The sequence below is a fragment of the Haliaeetus albicilla genome, chromosome 31 (genome assembly GCF_947461875.1).
Source record: "Haliaeetus albicilla chromosome 31, bHalAlb1.1, whole genome shotgun sequence".
Taxonomy (NCBI): Eukaryota; Metazoa; Chordata; class Aves; order Accipitriformes; family Accipitridae; genus Haliaeetus; species Haliaeetus albicilla.
This window is the reverse complement of record NC_091513.1, coordinates 21836-43914: the sequence shown is the minus strand read 5'-3', so window position 1 is coordinate 43914 and position 22079 is coordinate 21836. Positions and strand designations below refer to the sequence as shown.

At 61.6% G+C, this 22079-nt stretch overlaps 1 protein-coding gene and 1 long non-coding RNA gene across 2 annotated transcripts in view; both read left to right on the top strand.

Moving 5' to 3' along the window:
- The first annotated feature begins 555 nt into the window (after positions 1–555).
- On the top strand, positions 556–1105 carry LOC138683156 (uncharacterized). The gene is made up of 2 exons (XR_011322851.1): positions 556–709; positions 752–1105. It is a non-coding gene; the product is annotated as an uncharacterized lncRNA (long non-coding RNA).
- Positions 1106–3165: 2060 nt separating this feature from the next.
- PPP2R1A (protein phosphatase 2 scaffold subunit Aalpha) overlaps positions 3166–22079 on the top strand; it is a 33988-nt gene continuing 15074 nt past the window's right edge. Inside the window, exons 1-11 of the mRNA XM_069774612.1 lie at positions 3166–3329; positions 4691–4781; positions 4902–5002; positions 6729–6961; positions 9764–9911; positions 10005–10160; positions 13620–13734; positions 15951–16021; positions 16858–16992; positions 17395–17568; positions 20750–20810. Coding sequence (XP_069630713.1) covers positions 3252–3329; positions 4691–4781; positions 4902–5002; positions 6729–6961; positions 9764–9911; positions 10005–10160; positions 13620–13734; positions 15951–16021; positions 16858–16992; positions 17395–17568; positions 20750–20810 — 1363 coding nt within the window. The 5' untranslated portion in view covers positions 3166–3251. The remainder of the gene's footprint in view (positions 3330–4690; positions 4782–4901; positions 5003–6728; positions 6962–9763; positions 9912–10004; positions 10161–13619; positions 13735–15950; positions 16022–16857; positions 16993–17394; positions 17569–20749; positions 20811–22079) is intronic.

Here is a 22079-nt window from a genome sequence, read left to right as displayed (position 1 = left end):
GCCCCCCCAGATACTTGGGTGCCCCCCCCTCGAGGGTGGGGACCCTAATTTTGGGACACCCAAAAATTTGGGGGGGGGCCCCCAGGAATTTTGGGGGGGCACCCTGATTTTTCAGGCACCCTGGTGGGTTTTTTTGGGGGGGTGGGTGCCCCCCCCAGACACCTGGGTGCCCCCCCAGATACTTGGGTGCCCCCCCCTCGAGGGTGGGGACCCTAATTTTGGGACACCCAAAAATTTGGGGGGGGGCCCCCAGGAATTTTGGGGGGGCACCCAGGTTTTTTGGGGCACCCTGGTGGGTTTTTTTGGGGGTGGGTGCCCCCCCCAGACCCCTGGGTGCCCCCCCCATGAAGGTGAGGACCCCAATTTTGGGACACCCAAATATTTGGGGGGGCACCCAAGAATTTGGGGGGGCACCCATGATTTTTGGGGGTACCTAAGTGGCTGGGGGGGGGTCCCAAAATCTCCCCCCCCACCAAATTTTGATTCATTAAGGGGCACCCTGGGGGTTTTCTGGGGGGGTAGGTGCCCCCCCCAGACACCTGGGTGCCCCCCCAGATACTTGGGTGCCCCCCCCTCGAGGGTGGGGACCCTAATTTTGGGACACCCAAAAATTTGGGGGGGGGCACCCAGGAATTTTGGGGCACCCTGGTGGGTTTTTTTGGGGGTGGGTGCCCCCCCCAGACACCTGGGTGCCCCCCCAGACACTTGGGTGCCCCCCCAGACCCCTGGGTGCCCCCCCCATGAAGGTGAGGACCCCAATTTTGGGGCACCCAAAAATTTGGGGGGGGCACCCAGTTTTTTGGGGGGGGCACCCTGATTTTTCAGGCACCCTGGTGGGTTTTTTTGGGGGGTGGGTGCCCCCCCAGACCCCTGGGTGCCCCCCCCGAGGGTGGGGACCCCAATTTTGGGGCACCCAAAAATTGGGGGGGGGCACCCAGGATTTTTGGGGGCACCCAGGTGTTTTGGGGGGGGTCCCCCAGTGCCTTCCAGTTTGGACCAGTAGGTTCAGGCATCCCAGTGCCTTCCCCCCCCCCCCCAAAAAAAAAAATTTGGGGGGGACCCACGTGTCCAGCTGTGCCCCCCCCGAATAAAGGCGTGGCTGCTTGATGATGTCATGGTTTGTGGGGTGGGTGGGGCTTAAGAGGGCGGGGCGGGGGCGGGGCTTAAGGGGGGCTCCTCCCACCGTGCGGTTACTGGTTTGTTGGGGGGTGGGACCCAGTATAAACCAGTTTGGCCCCTGGGGGGGTCCCAGTTTGGTACCGGGAGGGTCCCACTATGACCCAGTTTGGCCCGGGGGGTTCCCAGTATGACCCAGTTTGGCACCAGGAGGGTCCCAGTATGACCCACTTTGGCCCTGGGGGTTCCCAGTATGACCCAGTTTGGCCCCGGGGGCTCCCAGTATGACCCAGTTTGGCCCCGGGGGAGTCCCAGTATGACCAATCAGGTCCCAGTTTGGTGCCAGAAGGGGTCCCAGTGGGTCCCAGTGGATCCCAGTATGACCCAGCAGGCCCCAGTATGACCCAGCGGCTCCCAGTTTGACCCTAGGGGGATCCCAGTATGACCCAGCAGGCCCCCGTATGACCCAGTGGGTCCCAGTTTGACCCCAGGGGGATCCCAGTGGGTCCCAGCAGATCCCAGTATGACCCAGCAGGCCCCAGTTTGGCCCCAGCAGGTCCCAGTATGACCCAGCGGGTCCCAGTATGACCCCAGGGGGGTCCCAGTATGACCCAGCAGGCCCCAGTATGACCCAGCGGCTCCCAGTTTGACCCAGCAGGCCCCAGTATGACCCAGCGGCTCCCAGTTTGACCCCAGGGGGATCCCAGTATGACCCAGCAGGCCCCAGTATGACCCAGCGGGTCCCAGTTTGACCCCAGGGGGATCCCAGTGTGACCCAGCAGGCCCCAGTATGACCCAGCGGGTCCCAGTTTGACCCTAGGGGGATCCCAGTGGATCCCAGCAGATCCCAGTATGACCCAGCAGGCCCCAGTATGGCCCAGCGGGTCCCAGTTTGACCCCAGGGGGATCCCAGTGTGACCCAGCAGGCCCCAGTATGACCCAGCGGGTCCCAGTTTGACCCTAGGGGGATCCCAGTGTGACCCACCAGGCCCCAGTATGACCCAGCGGCTCCCAGTTTGACCCCAGGGGGATCCCAGTGGGTCCCAGCGGATCCCAGTATGACCCAGCAGGCCCCAGTATGACCCAGTGGGTCACAGTATGACCCCAGGGGGATCCCAGTGGGTCCCAGCGGATCCCAGTATGACCCAGCAGGCCCCAGTATGACCCAGCGGCTCCCAGTTTGACCCCAGGGGGATCCCAGTGGGTCCCAGCAGGCCCCAGTATGACCCAGCGGGTCCCAGTTTGACCCCAGGGGGATCCCAGTGTGACCCAGCAGGCCCCAGTATGACCCAGTGGGTCCCAGTTTGACCCTAGGGGGATCCCAGTGGATCCCAGCAGATCCCAGTATGACCCAGCAGGCCCCAGTATGTCCCAGCGGGTCCCAGTTTGACCCCAGGGGGATCCCAGTGGGTCCCAGCAGGCCCCAGTATGACCCAGTGGGTCCCAGTTTGACCCCAGGGGGATCCCAGTGTGACCCAGCAGGCCCCAGTATGACCCAGCGGGTCCCAGTTTGACCCTAGGGGGATCCCAGTGGATCCCAGCAGATCCCAGTATGACCCAGCAGGCCCCAGTTTGACCCAGCGGGTCCCAGTATGACCCAGCAGCTCCCAGTTTGACCCCAGGGGGATCCCAGTGGATCCCAGCGGGTCCCAGTATGACCCAGCGGGTCCCAGTTTGACCCCAGGGGGATCCCAGTGTGACCCAGCAGGCCCCAGTATGACCCAGTGGGTCCCAGTTTGACCCCAGGGGGATCCCAGTGGGTCCCAGCAGGCCCCAGCAGGCCCCAGTATGACCCAGCGGCTCCCAGTTTGGCCCCAGCATCCCCGGCGGCGGCGGCTCGTTGCCGAGCAACGCCTGGCCCCGCCCCTCCGCGCCGTCACTCACGGGCGCCGCCCAATCAGGAGGCGAGGAGGGGGCGGGGCCCGAGCCGGCCGCAAGGGGGCGGGGCCGGCGGGGAGAGGCGGGGCTCCCCGGGGAGGCTGGGCCAATGGGGAGAGCGGGGAGGCGGGCTTTGGGGCAGCGCCGGCCAATGAGCGTTCGGGAGACCCTGCAAGAGCGGGGCGGGCGACCCCGTACCGCCCCTCAGAGCCGGGGCGGCGGCGGCGGCTGCGGAGGAGGCGAAGAAGAAGAAGAAGATGGCGGCGGCGGACGGTGACGATTCGCTTTACCCTATCGCCGTCCTCATCGACGAGCTCCGGAACGAGGACGTGCAGGTACCGGTTACCGGATTCCGGCTCCGCTCGCCTCTGGCCCGGTCTCGGTCTCCGGGCCCGGCCGCCATCACCCGCCGGCGGCTCCGCTCCTACCCCTAATGGCGGCCGGTGCGCGGCGCGCAGCCCATGAAACGGCGGCTCTGATTGGTTGAGGCCGCCTTGTCCCCCCCCTCACCCGCTCAGGCGCGGGCTAATGGGGAGCCGCGTTACATGATGAGAGGGGGGGGCTTCTCCTCCCCCTCCCTCCCGCCGGTGTTTGCGATGAAAGGCGCTCTCTGATTGGGTGGCGGGCCCCATTCATTTTGCCAGGGGGCTTCTGATTGGTCCGCGAGGCGTTGAGGGGAATCCTGTGTGTCGTCGTCCCCCCGCTCACTTTGGCGCCCCCTATCGGTGGGGGCAGCGCGGCTCTCTTGATTGGCCCCCCCCCTTCCCACCACCGCCAATGGGAGCGGGAGGGCGGGCCGGCGGCGGCCGCCATTGGGTGTCGCTCGGCGTGGGCGGAGCCGAAGGGCTGGTGGTGGTGGTGGTGGTGGGGAAGCGTATCACGTGGGGGGGGCGGGGGAAGGCGGCGGAGCCAATGGGGGGGCTTCTCTCTGCCGCGGCGGCGCTGCGGAGCTGTGAGACGAGGCTCTTGATTGGTTGAAGCGGGGCGAGGGTGTGGTCTTCCCCGGAAGTAGTTTTATTTACCCCTGGGGGGGCTTTATTTGACACCATGGCGGCCATTTTGTCCCCGGGGGGCTGAGATCTGCCCCCCAGGATGGGCTTTATTTGCCCCTGGGGGGGTATTTGCTCCTGAGGGGGCTTTATTTGACCCCATGGTGGCCATTTTGTTCCTAGAGGGCTGAGATTCCCCCCCCAGGGGGAGCTTTATTTGCCCCTGGGGGGAGTATTTGCCCCTGGGGGGGGTATTTGACCCCATGGTGGCCATTTTGTCCCCAGAGGGCTGAGATAACCCCCCAGAACAGGCTTTATTTGCCCTCGGGGGGGGGTATTTACCGCTGGGGGGCTTTATTTGACCCCATGGCGGCCATTTTGTCCCCAGGGGGCTGAGATCTGCCCCCCAGGAGGGGCTTTATTTGCCCCAGGATGGGCTTTATTTGCCCCTGGGGGTGTTATTTGCCCCCCTGGGGGGGTGTTATTTGACCCCATGGCGACCATTTTGTCCCTAGGGGGCTGAGATCTGCCCCCCAGAAGTGCCTTTATTTACCTTGGTGAGAAGTTATTTACCCCAGAGAAGGGCTATTTACCGCAGGAGGGGTGCTCATTTGCCCCAGGGGGGGTGGCTTTCCCATTTTGCCCCTGAGGGGGGTATGAGGGGGGGCAATTCCTCACCCTTTTTGTCCCTGTCCCCCCTCTTCCAGCTCCGCCTCAACAGCATCAAGAAGCTGTCGACCATCGCCCTGGCGCTGGGCGTGGAACGCACCCGCAGCGAGCTCCTGCCCTTCCTCACCGGTAACGGGGGGGGTCCGGGGGGGTTCCCCAGGTTTTTAAGGGGTGGTACCAGGTGGGTGGGGCTTGGGGAGGTGATTGACAGCCTGGGGGGGCTGACACAGGTCGTCTGTCTCGTTACAGACACCATTTACGATGAGGATGAGGTGCTGCTGGCGTTGGCGGAGCAGCTCGGCACCTTCACCGCCTTGGTTGGGGGACCGGAGTTTGTCCACTGCCTCCTGGTACGGACCACCCCCACCCACCCACACCCTCCCTGGACCCCTGGGTGTGTCGTCCGTCCCCCCCCCCAGGGGTACCTGGGGCTCCGTGGTGGGATGTGGGGTCGGTTGGGTGGGCGTGGGGTCGGTTGGGTGGACGTTGAGTGGGTTGGATGAATGTTGGGTTCCTTGTAGGGGGACACTGGGGACCTGAGGGACCTCGGGAGGGTGTCAGGATTTGGGGGGGGTCACCTCCTTGAACCCCCCCCAACTCCCTGAGGGGACGTTGGGATCCTCAAAGGGGACGTTGGGTCGGTTGGGTGGACGTTGGGTCGGTTGGGTGGACGTTGTGTTCCTTGTAGGGGGACGTTGGGGACCTGAGGGACCTCGGGAGGGTGTCAGGATTTAGGGGGGTCACCTCCTTGAACCCCCCCCAACTCCCTGAGGGGACGTTGGGTCGGTTGGGTGGACGTTGGGTCGGTTGGGTGGACGTTGTGTTCCTTGTAGGGGGACATTGGGGACCTGAGGGACCTCGGGAGGGTGTCAGGATTTGGGGGGGTCACCTCCTGGAACCCCCCCAACTCCCTGAGGGGACCTTGGCGTCCTCAAGGGGGACACTGAGGTGATTTTGGGGGGATGTCGGACTCTTCAGGAGAACGTTGGGTTGGTTGGGTGGACGTTGGGTCAGTTGGGTGGACGTTGTGTTCCTTGTAGGGGGACGTTGGGGACCTGAGGGACCTCGGGAGGGTGTCAGGATTTAGGGGGGTCACCTCCTTGAACCCCCCCCAACTCCCTGAGGGGACGTTGGGATCCTCAAAGGGGACGTTGGGATCCTCAAAGAGGACGTTGGGTCGGTTGGGTGGACGTTGGGTCGGTTGGGTGGACGTTGGGTCGGTTGGGTGGACGTTGTGTTCCTTGTAGGGGGACATTGGGGACCTTAGGGACTTTGGGAGGGTGTCAGGATTTGGGGGGGTCACCTCCTGGAACCCCCCCAACTCCCTGAGGGGACCTTGGCGTCCTCAAGGGGGACACTGAGGTGATTTTGGGGGGATGTCGGACTCTTCAGGAGAACGTTGGGTCGGTTGGGTGGATGTTGGGTCGGTTGTGTGAACATTGGGTTCCTTGTAGGGGGATGTTGGGGACCTGAGGGACCTTGAGAGGGTGTCAGGATTTGGGGGGGTCACCTCCTTGAACCCCCCCCAACTCCCTGAGGGGACATTGGGGTCCTCAAAGGGGACGTTGGGTTGGTTGGGTGGACGTTGGGTCAGTTGGGTGGACGTTGTGTTCCTTGTAGGGGGACGTTGGGGACCTGAGGGACCTTGGGAGGGTGTCAGGATTTAGGGGGGTCACCTCCTGGAACCCCCCCGACTCCCTGAGGGGACCTTGGGGTCTTCAAGGGGGACATTGAGGTGATTTTGGGGGGATGCCGGACTCTTCAGGAGAACGTTGGGTTGGTTGGGTGGACGTTGGGTTGGTTGGGAGCACGTTGAGTTGGTTGGGTGAACGTTGGGTTCCTTGTAGGGGGACATTGGGGACCTTAGAGACTTTGGGAGGGTGTTAGGATTTGGGGGGGTCACCTCCTTGAACCCCCCCCAACTCCCTGAGGGGACATTGGGGTCCTCAAAGGGGACGTTGGGTCGGTTGGGGGGACGTTGGGTTGGTCGGGTGGACGTCGGGGACACGAACGACCTTTTTGGGGGATCTCACAGTTTAAGGGTGACCCCGTATCCCCCTGTCCCCCCCCTTACAGCCCCCCCTGGAGAGCCTGGCCACAGTGGAGGAGACAGTGGTGCGGGACAAGGCGGTGGAGTCCCTGCGGGCCGTGTCCCACGAACACGCCCCACCTGACCTAGAAGGTCACTTCGTCCCCTTGGTGAAGCGCCTGGCGGGGGGCGACTGGTTCACCTCCCGCACCTCCGCTTGTGGCCTCTTCAGCGTCTGTTACCCACGCGTCTCCAGCCCCGTCAAGGCCGAGCTGCGACAGTGAGTGACCTCCGCGGTGGCCTCGAGGTGGCCCCCGTTGTCCCCAAGCCATCCTTGGTGGCCCCCGCGGGAACTCGGGTGGGATTCGGGTTTTTTGGGTTGGCCCTGCGGTCTTCGCGTTGGCTCTTTGGCCTGTTGTTTGGTTCGCGGTGCGGTTGCGGTGACCCCGTGGTGGTGTTCCCGAGGTGTCTGTGGTGTCCCCAAGCCATCCTTGGTGGCGTCAAGCCACCCTTGGTGGCCCCGAGCTGGTCCTGGTGGCCACACGCCAACTATGGTGGCTCTAAATCAGTTCCAGGTTGGCCCTGGGGTCTTCATCTCAGCCCGTGGTGGTGTTCCCAAGGTGGCCCCGAGCCATCCTTCGTGGCCGCAAGCCATCCTTCGTGGCCCCAAGCTGGTCCTGGTGGCCACGCACCAACTATGGTGGCTCTAAATCAGTTCCAGGTTGGCCCTGGGGTCTTCATCTCAGCCCATGGTGGTGTCCCCCAGCCATCCTTGGTGTCCCCAAGCCATCCTTCATGGCCTCGAGCCATCCTTGGTGGCCCCGAGCTGGTCCTGGTGGCCACGCACCAACTATGGTGGCTCTAAATCAGTTCCAGGTTGGCCCTGGGGTCTTCATCTCAGCCCATGGTGGTGTCCCCCAGCCATCCTTGGTGTCCCCAAGCCATCCTTCGTGGCCTCGAGCCATCCTTGGTGGCCCCGAGCTGGTCCTGGTGGCCACATGCCAACTATGGTGGCTCTAAATCAGTTCCATGTTGGCCCTGGGGTCTTCATCTCAGCCCGTGGTGGTGTCCCCAAGCCATCCTTCGTGGCCTCGAGCCATCCTTGGTGGCCCCGAGCTGGTCCTGGTGGCCACGCGCCAACTATGGTGGCTCTAAATCAGTTCCAGGTTGGCCCTGGGGTTTTCATCTCAGCCCCTCAGTCCGTTAACTAGGCTTGTGGTTTGGCCTGGACCCCATGACACGTCCCTGAGGTGTCCCTGTTGTCCCCAAGCCATCCCTGGTGGCCCCAAGTGGGTCTTGATGGCCCTAAGCCATCCCTGGTGGCCCTACAGCAACCTTGGTGGCACTTGGTCTGCTTTGGGTTGGCCCTGGGGTCTTCACGTTGGCTCCTCAGCCTGTTACTGGGCTCATGGGATGGTTGTGGTGACCTCACGGCACGTCCCCAAGACGTCCGCGTCGTCCCCATGCGAACCTCGGTGTCCCCGAGCCATCTTTGGGTGTCCCCGAGCCATCCTTGACGTTCCTCAACGCATTCTACGTCAGCTGTGGGTCTCCACGTTGGCCCCGTGACCCAATTTTGGCCTCGTGGGCTGGTCCGGCAGACCCCACAGCACATCCCCAGTGTCCCCAACCCGTCCCTGGTGTCCCCGAGCTAACCTTGGTGGCCCCAACCCATCCTTGGTGTCCCTCAAGCCGCTGTAGGTCAGCCCAGGGCACCCAAGTTGGCCCTGTGGCCCATTTTTTGGCTCCGTGGCATGGTCCAGCAGACCCCGTAGCACGTCCCCAAGGAATCCACGTTGTCCCCAAGGAATCCACGTTGTCCCCAAGGCATCCTTGGTGTCCCCAAGCCATCCTTGATGTTCCTCAACACATTCTACATCAGCTGTGGGTCTCCACATTGGCCCCGTGACCCAGTTTTGGCCTCGTGGGCTGGTCCGGCAGACCCCACAGCACATCCCCAGTGTCCCCAACCCGTCCCTGGTGTCCCCGAGCTAACCTTGGTGGCCCCAACCCATCCTTGGTGTCCCTCAAGCCGCTGTAGGTCAGCCCAGGGCACCCAAGTTGGCCCTGTGGCCCATTTTTTGGCTCCGTGGCGTGGTCCAGCAGACCCCGTAGCACGTCCCCAAGGAATCCACGTTGTCCCCAAGGAATCCACGTTGTCCCCAAGGAATCCACGTTGTCCCCAAGGCATCCTTGGTGTCCCCAAGCCATCCTTGATGTTCCTCAACACATTCTACATCAGCTGTGGGTCTCCACATTGGCCCCGTGACCCAGTTTTGGCCTCGTGGGCTGGTCCGGCAGACCCCACAGCACATCCCCAGTGTCCCCAACCCGTCCCTGGTGTCCCCGAGCTAACCTTGGTGGCCCCAACCCATCCTTGGTGTCCCTCAAGCCGCTGTAGGTCAGCCCAGGGCACCCAAGTTGGCCCTGTGGCCCATTTTTTGGCTCCGTGGCATGGTCCAGCAGACCCCGTAGCACGTCCCCAAGGAATCCACGTTGTCCCCAAGGAATCCACGTTGTCCCCAAGGAATCCACGTTGTCCCCAAGCCATCCTTGATGTTCCTCAACACATTCTACATCAGCTGTGGGTCTCCACATTGGCCCCGTGACCCAGTTTTGGCCTCGTGGGCTGGTCCGGCAGACCCCACAGCACATCCCCAGTGTCCCCAACCCGTCCCTGGTGTCCCCGAGCTAACCTTGGTGGCCCCAACCCATCCTTGGTGTCCCTCAAGCCGCTGTAGGTCAGCCCAGGGCACCCAAGTTGGCCCTGTGGCCCATTTTTTGGCTCCGTGGCGTGGTCCAGCAGACCCCGTAGCACGTCCCCAAGGAATCCACGTTGTCCCCAAGGAATCCACGTTGTCCCCAAGGCATCCTTGGTGTCCCCAAGCCATCGTTGATGTTCCTCAACACATTCTACGTCAGCTGTGGGTCTCCACGTTGGCCCCGTGACCCAGTTTTGGCCTCGTGGGCTGGTCCGGCAGACCCCACAGCACGTCCCCAGGTGCGTCGGGATGTCCCCAAGGGTCTCGGGATGTCCCCAAGGGTCTCGGGATGTCCCCAGAGATCATCCCCACCTCCCCAGATATTTCCGGAACCTCTGCTCGGACGACACCCCCATGGTCCGTCGCGCCGCCGCCTCCAAACTGGGTGAATTTGCCAAAGTTTTGGAACTGGAGCACGTCAAGAGCGAGATCATCCCCATGTTCTCCAACCTGGCGTCTGACGAGCAGGTATTAAACGAGGGAACACGGATGTCGGGATCCCCGGACATCTGGGTTCCCCCTTTTCCGGACGCGTGGGTTTCCCTTTTTTTTTCCCGGTAGGACTCGGTTCGGCTTTTGGCGGTGGAAGCGTGCGTCAGCATCGCCCAGTTGCTGCCGCAGGAGGAGCTGGAGGGGTTGGTGATGCCGACCCTGCGGCAGGCGGCCGAGGACAAATCCTGGCGCGTCCGGTACATGGTGGCCGATAAGTTTACCGAGGTGGGGACGCTTTTGGGGGGGTTCGGGGATGTTTGGGGACGCTCCCGGGGACGTTTTGGAGGGATGTTTTGGGGGACGCGCTTTGGTGGCAGTTGGGGACGTTTGGGGTTGTTTTGGCAGAATATTTTGGAGGGCGCACTTTGGGGACGCATTTGGGGGTGTTTGGGGTTGTTTTGGAGGGATATTTTGGGGGACACATGGTGGGGACACATTTGGGGGTTTTTGGGGACATTTAGGGACACGTTTGGGGACATTTAGGGACACATTTGGGGGTGTTTGGGGATGTTTTGGAGAGATTTTGGGGGACACGCTTTGGGGACACATTTAGGGGTGTTTGGGGATGTTTTAGAGGGATATTTTGGGGGGGACACTTTGGGGGGGCATTTGGGGGCATTTGGGGACACATTTGGGGGCGTTTGGGGACACATTTGGGGCATTTGGGGATGTTTTGGAGAGATATTTTGGGGGACACTTTGGGGACACATTTGGGGGTGTTTAGGGACACGTTTGGGGATGTTTTGGAGAGATTTTGGGGGACACATTTGGGGGCATTTGGAGATGTTTTGGAGGGATATTTTGGGGGACACGTGGGGACACATTTAGGGGTTTTTGGGGACATTTAGGGACACGTTTGGGGAACATTTGGGGGTGTTTGGGGATGTTTTGGAGAGATTTTGGGGGACACGCTTTGGGGACACATTTAGGGGTGTTTGGGGATGTTTTAGAGGGATATTTTGGGGGGGACACTTTGGGGACACATTTGGGGGCATTTGGGGGCGTTTGGGGACACATTTGGGGGCATTTGGGGATGTTTTGGAGAGATTTTGGGGGACACTTTGGGGACACATTTGGGGGTGTTTAGGGACACGTTTGGGGATGTTTTGGAGAGATTTTTGGGGACACATTTGGGGGCGTTTGGAGATGTTTTGGAGGGATATTTTGGGGGACACATGGTGGGGACACATTTGGGGGTTTTTGGGGACGTTTGGGGACATTTAGGGACACATTTGGGGGTGTTTGGGGATGTTTTGGAGAGATTTTGGGGGACACGCTTTGGGGACACATTTAGGGGTGTTTGGGGATGTTTTAGAGGGATATTTTGGGGGGGACACTTTGGGGGGGGCATTTGGGGGCGTTTGGGGACACATTTGGGGGCGTTTGGGGACACATTTGGGGCATTTGGGGATGTTTTGGAGAGATATTTTGGGGGACACTTTGGGGACACATTTGGGGGTGTTTAGGGACAGGTTTGGGGATGTTTTGGAGAGATTTTTGGGGACGCATTTGGGGGTGTTTGGAGATGTTTTGGAGGGATATTTTGGGGGACACATGGTGGGGACACATTTGGGGGTTTTTGGGGACATTTAGGGACACGTTTGGGGACATTTAGGGACACATTTGGGGGTGTTTGGGGATGTTTTGGAGAGATTTTGGGGGACACGCTTTGGGGACACATTTAGGGGTGTTTGGGGATGTTTTAGAGGGATATTTTGGGGGGGACACTTTGGGGGGGCATTTGGGGACACATTTGGGGGCGTTTGGGGACACATTTGGGGCATTTGGGGATGTTTTGGAGAGATATTTTGGGGGACACTTTGGGGACACATTTGGGGGTGTTTAGGGACACGTTTGGGGATGTTTTGGAGAGATTTTGGGGGACACATTTGGGGGCATTTGGAGATGTTTTGGAGGGATATTTTGGGGGACACGTGGGGACACATTTAGGGGTTTTTGGGGACATTTAGGGACACGTTTGGGGAACATTTGGGGGTGTTTGGGGATGTTTTGGAGAGATTTTGGGGGACACGCTTTGGGGACACATTTAGGGGTGTTTGGGGATGTTTTAGAGGGATATTTTGGGGGGGACACTTTGGGGGGGCATTTGGGGGCATTTGGGGACACATTTGGGGGCATTTGGGGACGCGTTTGGGGACACATTTGGGGATGTTTTGGAGAGATATTTTGGGGGACACTTTGGGGACACATTTGGGGGTGTTTAGGGACACGTTTGGGGATGTTTTGGAGAGATTTTTGGGGACACATTTGGGGGCGTTTGGAGATGTTTTGGAGGGATATTTTGGGGGACACGTGGTGGGGACACATTTAGGGGGTTTTGGGGACATTTAGGGACACGTTTGGGGAACATTTGGGGGTGTTTGGGGATGTTTTGGAGAGATTTTGGGGGACACTTTGGGGACACATTTGGGGGTGTTTAGGGACACGTTTGGGGATGTTTTGGAGAGATTTTTGGGGACACATTTGGGGGCGTTTGGAGATGTTTTGGAGGGATATTTTGGGGGACACATGGTGGGGACACATTTGGGGGTTTTGGGGGACATTTAGGAACACGTTTGGGGACATTTAGGGACACATTTGGGGGTGTTTGGGGATGTTTTGGAGAGATTTTGGGGGACACGCTTTGGGGACACATTTAGGGGTGTTTGGGGATGTTTTAGAGGGATATTTTGGGGGGGACACTTTGGGGGGGCATTTGGGGGCATTTGGGGACACATTTGGGGGCGTTTGGGGACACATTTGGGGGCATTTGGGGATGTTTTGGAGAGATATTTTGGGGGACACTTTGGGGACACATTTGGGGGTGTTTAGGGACAGGTTTGGGGATGTTTTGGAGAGATTTTTGGGGACACATTTGGGGGCGTTTGGAGATGTTTTGGAGGGATATTTTGGGGGACACACTTTGGGGACACATTTGGGGGTGTTTGGGGGCATTTGGGGACACGTTTGGGGACATTTAGGGACACATTTGGGGGTGTTTGGGGATGTTTTGGAGAGATTTTGGGGGACACGCTTTGGGGACACATTTAGGGGTGTTTGGGGACACATTTGGGGGTGTTTGGGGACATTTAGGGACACGTTTGGGGACATTTAGGGACACATTTGGGGATGTTTTGGAGAGATTTTGGGGGACACTTTGGGGACATTTGGGGGCATTTGGGGACGTTTTGGAGGGATATTTTGGGGGACACACTTTGGGGACAAAGTTGGGGTTTTTGGGGACGCATTTGGGGGTGTTTTGGGATGTTTTGGAGGGATATTTTGGGGGACAAACTTTGGGGACGGTTTGGAACACGTGGGGACCCCCCTGAGGATGTTTGGGGACATTTAGGGACACATTTGGGGGCGTTTGGGGATGTTTTGGAGAGATTTTGGGGGACACACTTCGAGGACACATTTTAAGGACACATTTGGGGGTATTTGGGGATGTTTTGGAGGGATATTTTGAGGGGGACACATTTGGGGGACATTTTGGAGGGATATTTTGGGGGACACACTTTGGGGGTGGTTTGGAACATGTGGGGACCCCCCGGGGATGTTTTGGGACAGATTTGGGGGTGTTTGGGGACCCGTGAGGACACTTTTGGGGAGGGGGACGATTTGGGATGCCCTTGGGGACAGCTGGGGACATTTTTTTTTGACCTCTGACCCCCCCCCTTCCAGCTACAACGAGCCGTGGGCCCTGAAATCACCAAAACCGACCTGGTGGGGGCTTTCCAGAGCCTCATGAAGGACTGCGAGGCCGAGGTGCGGGCGGCCGCCTCCCACAAGGTCAAAGGTCAGCTGGGGCCACGCCCTCACCCCACCCACCCCCCCTTCCGAATGCCTGGGTGTCCCCCCCACACTCGCCGGGTGGTCCCCAGGTCCCCTCGTCCCCAAGGAGGGTCTGCGTGTCCTCAGAGACGGGTCCTGGGTCGTGGGGTCACCAGGGATGGGCAAGAAGGAGGGTTCCTGGAGACCTTCGTGTCCCCAGGGATGGTCCTTGTGTCCCCAAGGATGGTCCTTGTGTCCCCAAGGTCCATCCCTAGGTCCCCGTGTCCCCACGGATGGTCCCCAGGTCCTCGAGGTCCATCCCTAGGTCCCCGTGTCACCAAGAAGGGTCCCCAAGGTCCATCCCTAGGTCCCTGTGTCCCCAAGGATGGGCCCCACATCCTCAAGGTCCATTTGTAGGTCCCCAGGTCCCCAGAGTTGGTCCCCAAAGATGGTCGTCAGTTCCCCAAGGATGGTCTCTGTGTCCCCAAGGTCCATTCCTATGTCCCCGTGTCCCCATGGATGGTCCCCAGGTCCTCAAGGTCCATCCCTAGGTCCCTGTGTCCCCATGGATGATCCCCAGTTCCCCAAGGTCCATCCCTAGGTCCCCGTGTCCCCAAGGATGGTCTCTATGTCCCCAAGGTTCATCCCTAGGTCCCTGTGTCCCCAAGGATGGTCCCTGTCTCCCCATGACCCCAAAGATGGTTCTTGTGTCCCCAAGGTCCGTCCCTAGGACCCTGTGTTCCCAAGGATGGTCCCCATGTCCCTAAGGTCCATCTCTACGTCCCCGTGTCCCCAAGGATGGTCCTTGTGTCTCCAAGGTCCATCCCTAGGTCCCCGTGTCCCCAGGGATGGTCCCTACATCCTCAAGGTCCGTTCCTAGGTCTCAGTGTCCCCAAAGATGGTCCCCACATCCTCAAGGTCCATCCCTAGGTCCCTGTGTCCCCAAGGATGGTTTCTGTGTCCCCAAGGTCCATCTCTAGGTCCCCGTGTCCCCAAGGATGGTCCCCACATCCTCAAGGTCCGTACCTAGGTCCCCGTGTCCCCGAAGATGGTCTCTATGTCCCCAAGGTACATCCCTAGGTCCCCATGTCTCCAAGGATGGTCTCTATGTTCCCAAGGTTCATTCCTAGGTCCCCGTGTCCTCAAGGTTCATTCCGAGGTCCTCGTGTCCCCAAAGATGGTCCTCGTGTCCCCAAGGTCCATCCCTAGGTCCCCATGTCCCCAAGGATGGTCCTTGTGTCCCCAAGGTCCATCCCTAGGTCCCTGTGTCCCCAAGGATGGTTCCCGTGTCCCCAAGGTCCATCTCTAGGTCCCCGTGTCCCCAGGGATGGTCCCTGTATTCTCAAGGTCCGTCCTCAAGGTCCATCCCTAGGTCCCCGTGTCCCCAGGGATGGTCCTCGTGTCCCCAAGGTCCATCTCTAGGTCCCCGTGTCCCCAAGGAGGGTACCGAGGTCCGTTCCTAGGTCCTCGTGTCCCCAGGGATGGTCCCTGTCTCCCCATGACCCCGAGGATTGTCCTTGTGTCCCCAAGAACCATCCCCATGTCCCCAAGGATGGTCTCTGTGTCCCCAAGGTCCATCCCTAGGTCCCTGTGTCCCCAAAGATGGTCCCCAGGTCCCCAAGGACCATCCCCATGACCCCAAGGATGAGCCTTGCGTCTCCAAGGATGGTCCCCACGTCCCCAAGGATGGTTCTGGGGGTCCCTCATGTCCCCAAGGATGGTCCTTGGAGTCCCCAGCTCCCCAAGGATGATCCCTGGAGTCCCCCATGTCCCCAAGGGTTGTTCCCAAGGTCCATCCCTAGGTCCCCGTGTCCCCAAGCACCATTCCCGTGTCCCCAAGGATGGTCCCCGTGTCCCCAAGGTCCATCCCTAGGTCCCCGTGTCCCCACGGATGGTCCCCGGGTCCCCAAGGTCCATCCCTAGGTCCCTGTGTCCCTAAGGATGGTCCCTGTGCCCCCAAGGATGGTCCCCAAGGTCCATCCCTAGGTCCCCTGTGTCCCCAAGGACCATCCCCATGACCCCAAGGATGAGCCTTGTGTCTCCAAGGATGTTCCCCATGTCCCCAAGGATGGTTCTGGGGTCCCTCATGTCCCCAAGGACGGTCCTTGGAGTCCCCAGCTCCCCAAGGATGGTCCCCAGGTCCCCAAGGACGATCCCTGGAGTCCCCCATGTCCCCAAGGCCACTCCCGGTCTCCCCACATCCCCAACCGATGCCACCCTGTGTGTGTGTCCCCCCACCAGAGTTCTGCGAGAACCTGTCCCCAGACTGCCGGGAGGCCGTCATCATGGGCCAGATCCTGCCCTGCATCAAGGTAAGGGGCGCTTGGGGGGGACACCACGGGGTTTGGGGGGACACCACGGGCTTGGGGGGACCCCACGGGGACACCCTGGGGTGGGGGGGGACGTCGTGGGGGGCACGGTGACGGTGACATCATGGGTGAGGTCTTGCTTTGCCTCAAGGTGGGGACACCTTGGGGTGGGGGGACATCACGGGGACACCCCTGGGGATCTCTTGGGGTGGGGGGACATCACGGGGACACCCCTGGGGATCTCTTGGGGTGGTGGGACATCGGGGGACACCCCTGGGGATCTCTTGGGGTGGTGGGACATCATGGGGACACTCTTGGGGATCTTCTGGGGTGGTGGGACATCATGGGGACGTCCCTGAGGGACCTTCTGGGGTGGTGGGACATCACGGGGACACCCCTGGGGATCTCTTGGGGTGGTGGGACATCATGGGGACACACCTGGGAGATCTTCTGGGGTGGTGGGACACCCCTGGTGATCTCTTGGGGTGGTGGGACATCACGGGGACACCCCTGGGGACCTCCTGGGGTGGTGGGACATCACGGGGACACCCTTGGGGATCTCCTGGGGTGGTGGGACATCATGGGGATGCCCCTGGGGACCTCCTGGGGTGGTGGGACATCACAGGGACACCCCTGGGGATCTTTTGGGGTGGGGAGACATCACGGGGACGTCCCCCTGGCGTGGTGGGACATCACGGGGATACCCCTGGGGACTTTTTGGGGTGGTGGGACATCACGGGGACACCTCAGGATCCCCTCAGAGCACACCCCCGCACCCCAGGGGACCCCCACGGGTGTCTTCGTCCCCCCACCCCACGGTGTCCCCACGGTATCCCCAGGAGCTGGTGTCAGATGCCAACCAACACGTGAAGTCGGCGCTGGCGTCCGTCATCATGGGGCTGTCCCCCATCCTCGGAAAGGACAACACGGTGGAGCATCTGCTGCCCCTCTTCCTCGCGCAGCTCAAGGACGAGGTGGGGACATCTGGGGACATTTGGGGACGCGCTGCTGGGTTGAGGACGTTTTGGGGACCGCGGTGGCGCGCTCGCCCTGGTCGAGGGGCTTGGGGATGGTGCCACCACCATGGGGACACCTTGGAGGTAGCCCCACCGCGGTGAGGGGGGACACTTGGGGACATCTGGGGACTTTTGGGGACACGCGGGGAACCGCCGCGTCCCCTTCCCAGTGCCACCACCCCGCCGTAGGTGCCACCACCCCGCCGTAGGTGCCACCACGCCATCGGTGCCACCACCCCGTAGATGCCACCACCCCGTAGATGCCACCACCCCGTCCCCTTCCTTCCCAGTACCCCCTCCCAGTACCTTGCTGACGCCCCCAGATGCCACCCCAAGTGTCACCCCCCCTTGTCCCCGCAGTGTCCCGAAGTCCGTCTCAACATCATCTCCAACCTGGACTGCGTTAACGAGGTGATCGGGATCCGGCAGCTCTCCCAGTCCCTCCTGCCCGCCATCGTCGAACTGGCCGAGGACGCCAAGTGGCGCGTCCGCCTCGCCATCATCGAGTACATGCCCCTGCTGGCCGGCCAGCTGGTGAGCACTGGGAGGCACTGGGAAGCACTGGGAGGGAGTTACGGCCTTCTGGGGGGGTGCTGGGAGGCACTGGGAGGGCGTTATGGTCTTCTGGAGGGGTGCTGGGAGGCACTGGGAAGCACTGGGAGGGCGTTATGGCCTTCTGGGGGTGTGCTGGGAGGGACTGGGAAGCACTGGGAGAGCGTTACAGCCTTCGGTGGGGGTACTGGGAGGCACTGGGAAGTACTGGGAGGGAGTTACGGCCTTCTGGGGGGGCGCTGGGAGGGGCTGGGAGGGACTGGGAGGGCGTTATGGTCTTCTGGAGGGGTGCTGGGAGGCACTGGGAAGCACTGGGAGGGCGTTATGGCCTTCTGGGGGTGTGCTGGGAGGGACTGGGAAGCACTGGGAGAGCGTTACAGCCTTCGGTGGGGGTACTGGGAGGCACTGGGAAGTACTGGGAGGGAGTTACGGCCTTCTGGGGGGGTGCTGGGAGGGACTGGGAAGCACTGGGAGGGAGTTATGGTCTTCTGGAGGGGTGCTGGGAGGGCGTTATGGCCTACTGGGAGGGACTGGGAGGCACTGGGAAGCACTGGGAGGGAGTTATGGCCTTCTGGAGGGGTGCTGGGAGGCACTGGGAAGCACTGGGAGGGAGTTATGGCCTTCTGGGGGGGTGCTGGGAGGGACTGGGAAGCACTGGGAGGGAGTTATGGTCTTCTGGAGGGGTGCTGGGAGGGAGTTACGGCCTTCTGGGGGGGGGCTGGGAGGGACTGGGAGGGCGTTATGGTCTTCTGGAGGGGTGCTGGGAGGCACTGGGAAGCACTGGGAGGGCGTTATGGCCTTCTGGGGGTGTGCTGGGAGGGACTGGGAAGCACTGGGAGAGCGTTACAGCCTTCGGTGGGGGTACTGGGAGGCACTGGGAAGTACTGGGAGGGAGTTACGGCCTTCTGGGGGGGTGCTGGGAGGGACTGGGAAGCACTGGGAGGGAGTTATGGTCTTCTGGAGGGGTGCTGGGAGGGCGTTATGGCCTACTGGGAGGGACTGGGAGGCACTGGGAAGCACTGGGAGGGAGTTATGGCCTTCTGGAGGGGTGCTGGGAGGCACTGGGAAGCACTGGGAGGGAGTTATGGCCTTCTGGGGGTGTGCTGGGAGGGACTGGGAAGCACTGGGAGAGCGTTACAGCCTTCGGTGGGGGTACTGGGAGGCACTGGGAAGTACTGGGAGGGAGTTACGGCCTTCTGGGGGGGGGCTGGGAGGGGCTGGGAGGGACTGGGAGGGCGTTATGGTCTTCTGGAGGGGTGCTGGGAGGCACTGGGAAGCACTGGGAGGGCGTTATGGCCTTCTGGGGGTGTGCTGGGAGGGACTGGGAAGCACTGGGAGAGCGTTACAGCCTTCGGTGGGGGTACTGGGAGGCACTGGGAAGTACTGGGAGGGAGTTACGGCCTTCTGGGGGGGTGCTGGGAGGGACTGGGAAGCACTGGGAGGGAGTTATGGTCTTCTGGAGGGGTGCTGGGAGGGCGTTATGGCCTACTGGGAGGGACTGGGAGGCACTGGGAAGCACTGGGAGGGAGTTATGGCCTTCTGGAGGGGTGCTGGGAGGCACTGGGAAGCACTGGGAGGGAGTTATGGCCTTCTGGGGGTGTGCTGGGAGGGACTGGGAAGCACTGGGAGAGCGTTACAGCCTTCGGTGGGGGTACTGGGAGGCACTGGGAAGTACTGGGAGGGAGTTACGGCCTTCTGGGGGGGTGCTGGGAGGGACTGGGAAGCACTGGGAGGGCGTTGTGGCCTTCTGGAGGGGTGCTGGGAGGCACTGGGAAGCACTGGGAGGGAGTTATGGCCTTCTGGGGGGGTGCTGGGAGGGACTGGGAAGCACTGGGAGGGAGTTATGGTCTTCTGGAGGGGTGCTGGGAGGGCGTTATGGCCTACTGGGAGGGACTGGGAGGCACTGGGAAGCACTGGGAGGGAGTTATGGCCTTCTGGAGGGGTGCTGGGAGGCACTGGGAAGCACTGGGAGGGAGTTATGGCCTTCTGGGGGTGTGCTGGGAGGGACTGGGAAGCACTGGGAGAGCGTTACAGCCTTCGGTGGGGGTACTGGGAGGCACTGGGAAGTACTGGGAGGGAGTTACGGCCTTCTGGGGGGGTGCTGGGAGGGACTGGGAAGCACTGGGAGGGCGTTGTGGCCTTCTGGAGGGGTGCTGGGAGGCACTGGGAAGCACTGGGAGGGAGTTATGGCCTTCTGGGGGGGTGCTGGGAGGGACTGGGAAGCACTGGGAGGGAGTTATGGTCTTCTGGAGGGGTGCTGGGAGGGCGTTATGGCCTACTGGGAGGGACTGGGAGGCACTGGGAAGCACTGGGAGGGAGTTATGGCCTTCTGGAGGGGTGCTGGGAGGCACTGGGAAGCACTGGGAGGGAGTTATGGCCTTCTGGGGGTGTGCTGGGAGGGACTGGGAAGCACTGGGAGAGCGTTACAGCCTTCGGTGGGGGTACTGGGAGGCACTGGGAAGTACTGGGAGGGAGTTACGGCCTTCTGGGGGGGTGCTGGGAGGGACTGGGAAGCACTGGGAGGGCGTTATGGCCTTCTGTGGTGGCACTGGGAGAGAATGGGAAGCACTGGGAGGGTGTTACGGCCTTCTGGGGGGGCACTGGGAGGGGCTGGGAGGGACTGGGAAGCACTGGGAGGGCGTCACAGCCTTCGCTGGGGGCACTGGGAGAGTCTTATGGGCACCTGTAGGGGGACTGGGAGAGCATTATGGTTTTCTACGGGGACACTGGGAAGCACTGGGTGGGTGTTACCATTTTCTATGGGGACACTGGGAGAGACTGGGAGGCCCTAAGAGAGCAGTATAGTCATCTGTGGGGGTACTGGGAGGCACTGGGAGGGCATTATGGCCTTCTATGGGGCCACTGGGAGAGACTGGAAGGGCATTATGGCCTTCTATGGGGTCACTGGGAGGCACTGGGAGAGCAGTATAGTCATCTGTGGGGGCACTGGGAGGCACTGGGAGGGCGTTATGGCCTTCTACAGGGGCACTGGGAGAGACTGGAAGGATGGTGTAGCCTTCCACGGGGGCACTGGGAGGGAGTGGGAGGGGACTGGGCCATACTGGTTTCTCTTGCAAGAGTACGAGTCCGTATTAGGAGGGTCCTGGTTCATACTGGGAAGTTAGTGGTTCACACTGGTTTATACTGGTGTTTGCTCTGCCAGGGCGTGGAGTTCTTTGATGAGAAGCTGAACTCGCTCTGCATGGCCTGGCTGGTCGACCACGGTGAGTCAGACACCTGGGGGGTTACTGGGAGTTACTGGGAGGCCTGGTGGGGTTACTGGGAGGCCCTAGAGGGGTTGCTGGGTGTTGCTGGGAGCCCTGGGGGGGGTTACTGGGAGCTCGGGGGGGGGTTACTGGGGGGCCTGAGGGGGGTTATTGGGAGCCCCCAGAAGTGTTACTGGGTTGTCTGGGTGGGGGTTAGTGGGAGCATACTGGGAGCTGGGGGGGGTTACTGGGAGTTGGTGGTTATCCAGTAAGGGGGGTTGCTGGGAACCAACAGGGTTACTGGGACTTACTGGTCACCTGGTGAGGGATTACTGGGAGCTGGGGGGGGGTTGTTCCTTGGAGTTCCTGCTTGCCTGGTGGGGCCTTACTGGGATCTCTGGGGGGCCTTACTGGGAGCCAGAGGGGGGTTACTAGGATCTTGGGGAGCCTTACTGGGAGCCACAGCGGGTTACTGGGAGCCCTTGGGGGCCTTACTGGGAGCCAGAGGGGGTTACTGGGATCTTGGGGGGGCCTTACTGGGAGCCAGAGGGGGGTTACTAGGATCTTGGGGAGCCTTACTGGGAGCCACAGCGGGTTACTGGGAGCCCTTGGGGGCCTTACTGGGAGCCAGAGGGGGTTACTGGGACCCTGGGGGGGCCTTACTGGGAGCCAGAGGGGGTTACTGGGATCTTGGGGGGCCTTACTGGGAGCCAGAGGGGGTTACTGGGATCTTGGGGGGCCCTTACTGGGAGCCATAGCGGGTTACTGGGAGCCCCTGGGGGGCCTTTCTGGGAGCCAGAGGGGGTTACTGGAATCTTGGGGGGGCCTTACTGGGAGCCGTAGCGGGTTACTGGGAGCCCTTGGGGGCCTTACTGGGAGCCAGAGGGGGTTACTGGGATCTTGGGGGGCCTTACTGGGAGCCCCTGGGGGGCCTTTCTGGGAGCCAGAGGGGGTTACTGGGATCTTGGGGGGGCCTTACTGGGAGCCGTAGCGGGTTACTGGGAGCCCTTGGGGGCCTTACTGGGAGCCAGAGGGGGTTACTGGGATCTTGGGGGGGCCTTACTGGGAGCCAGAGGGGGTTACTGGGAGCCCCTGGGGGGCCTTTCTGGGAGCCAGAGGGGGTTACTGGGATCTTGGGGGGGGCCTTACTGGGAGCCAGAGGGGGTTACTGGGATCTTGGGGGGCCCTTACTGGGAGCCGTAGCAGGTTACTGGGAGCCCTTGGGGGCCTTTCTGGGAGCCAGAGGGGGTTACGGGGATCTTGGGGGGCCCTTACTGGGAGCCAGAG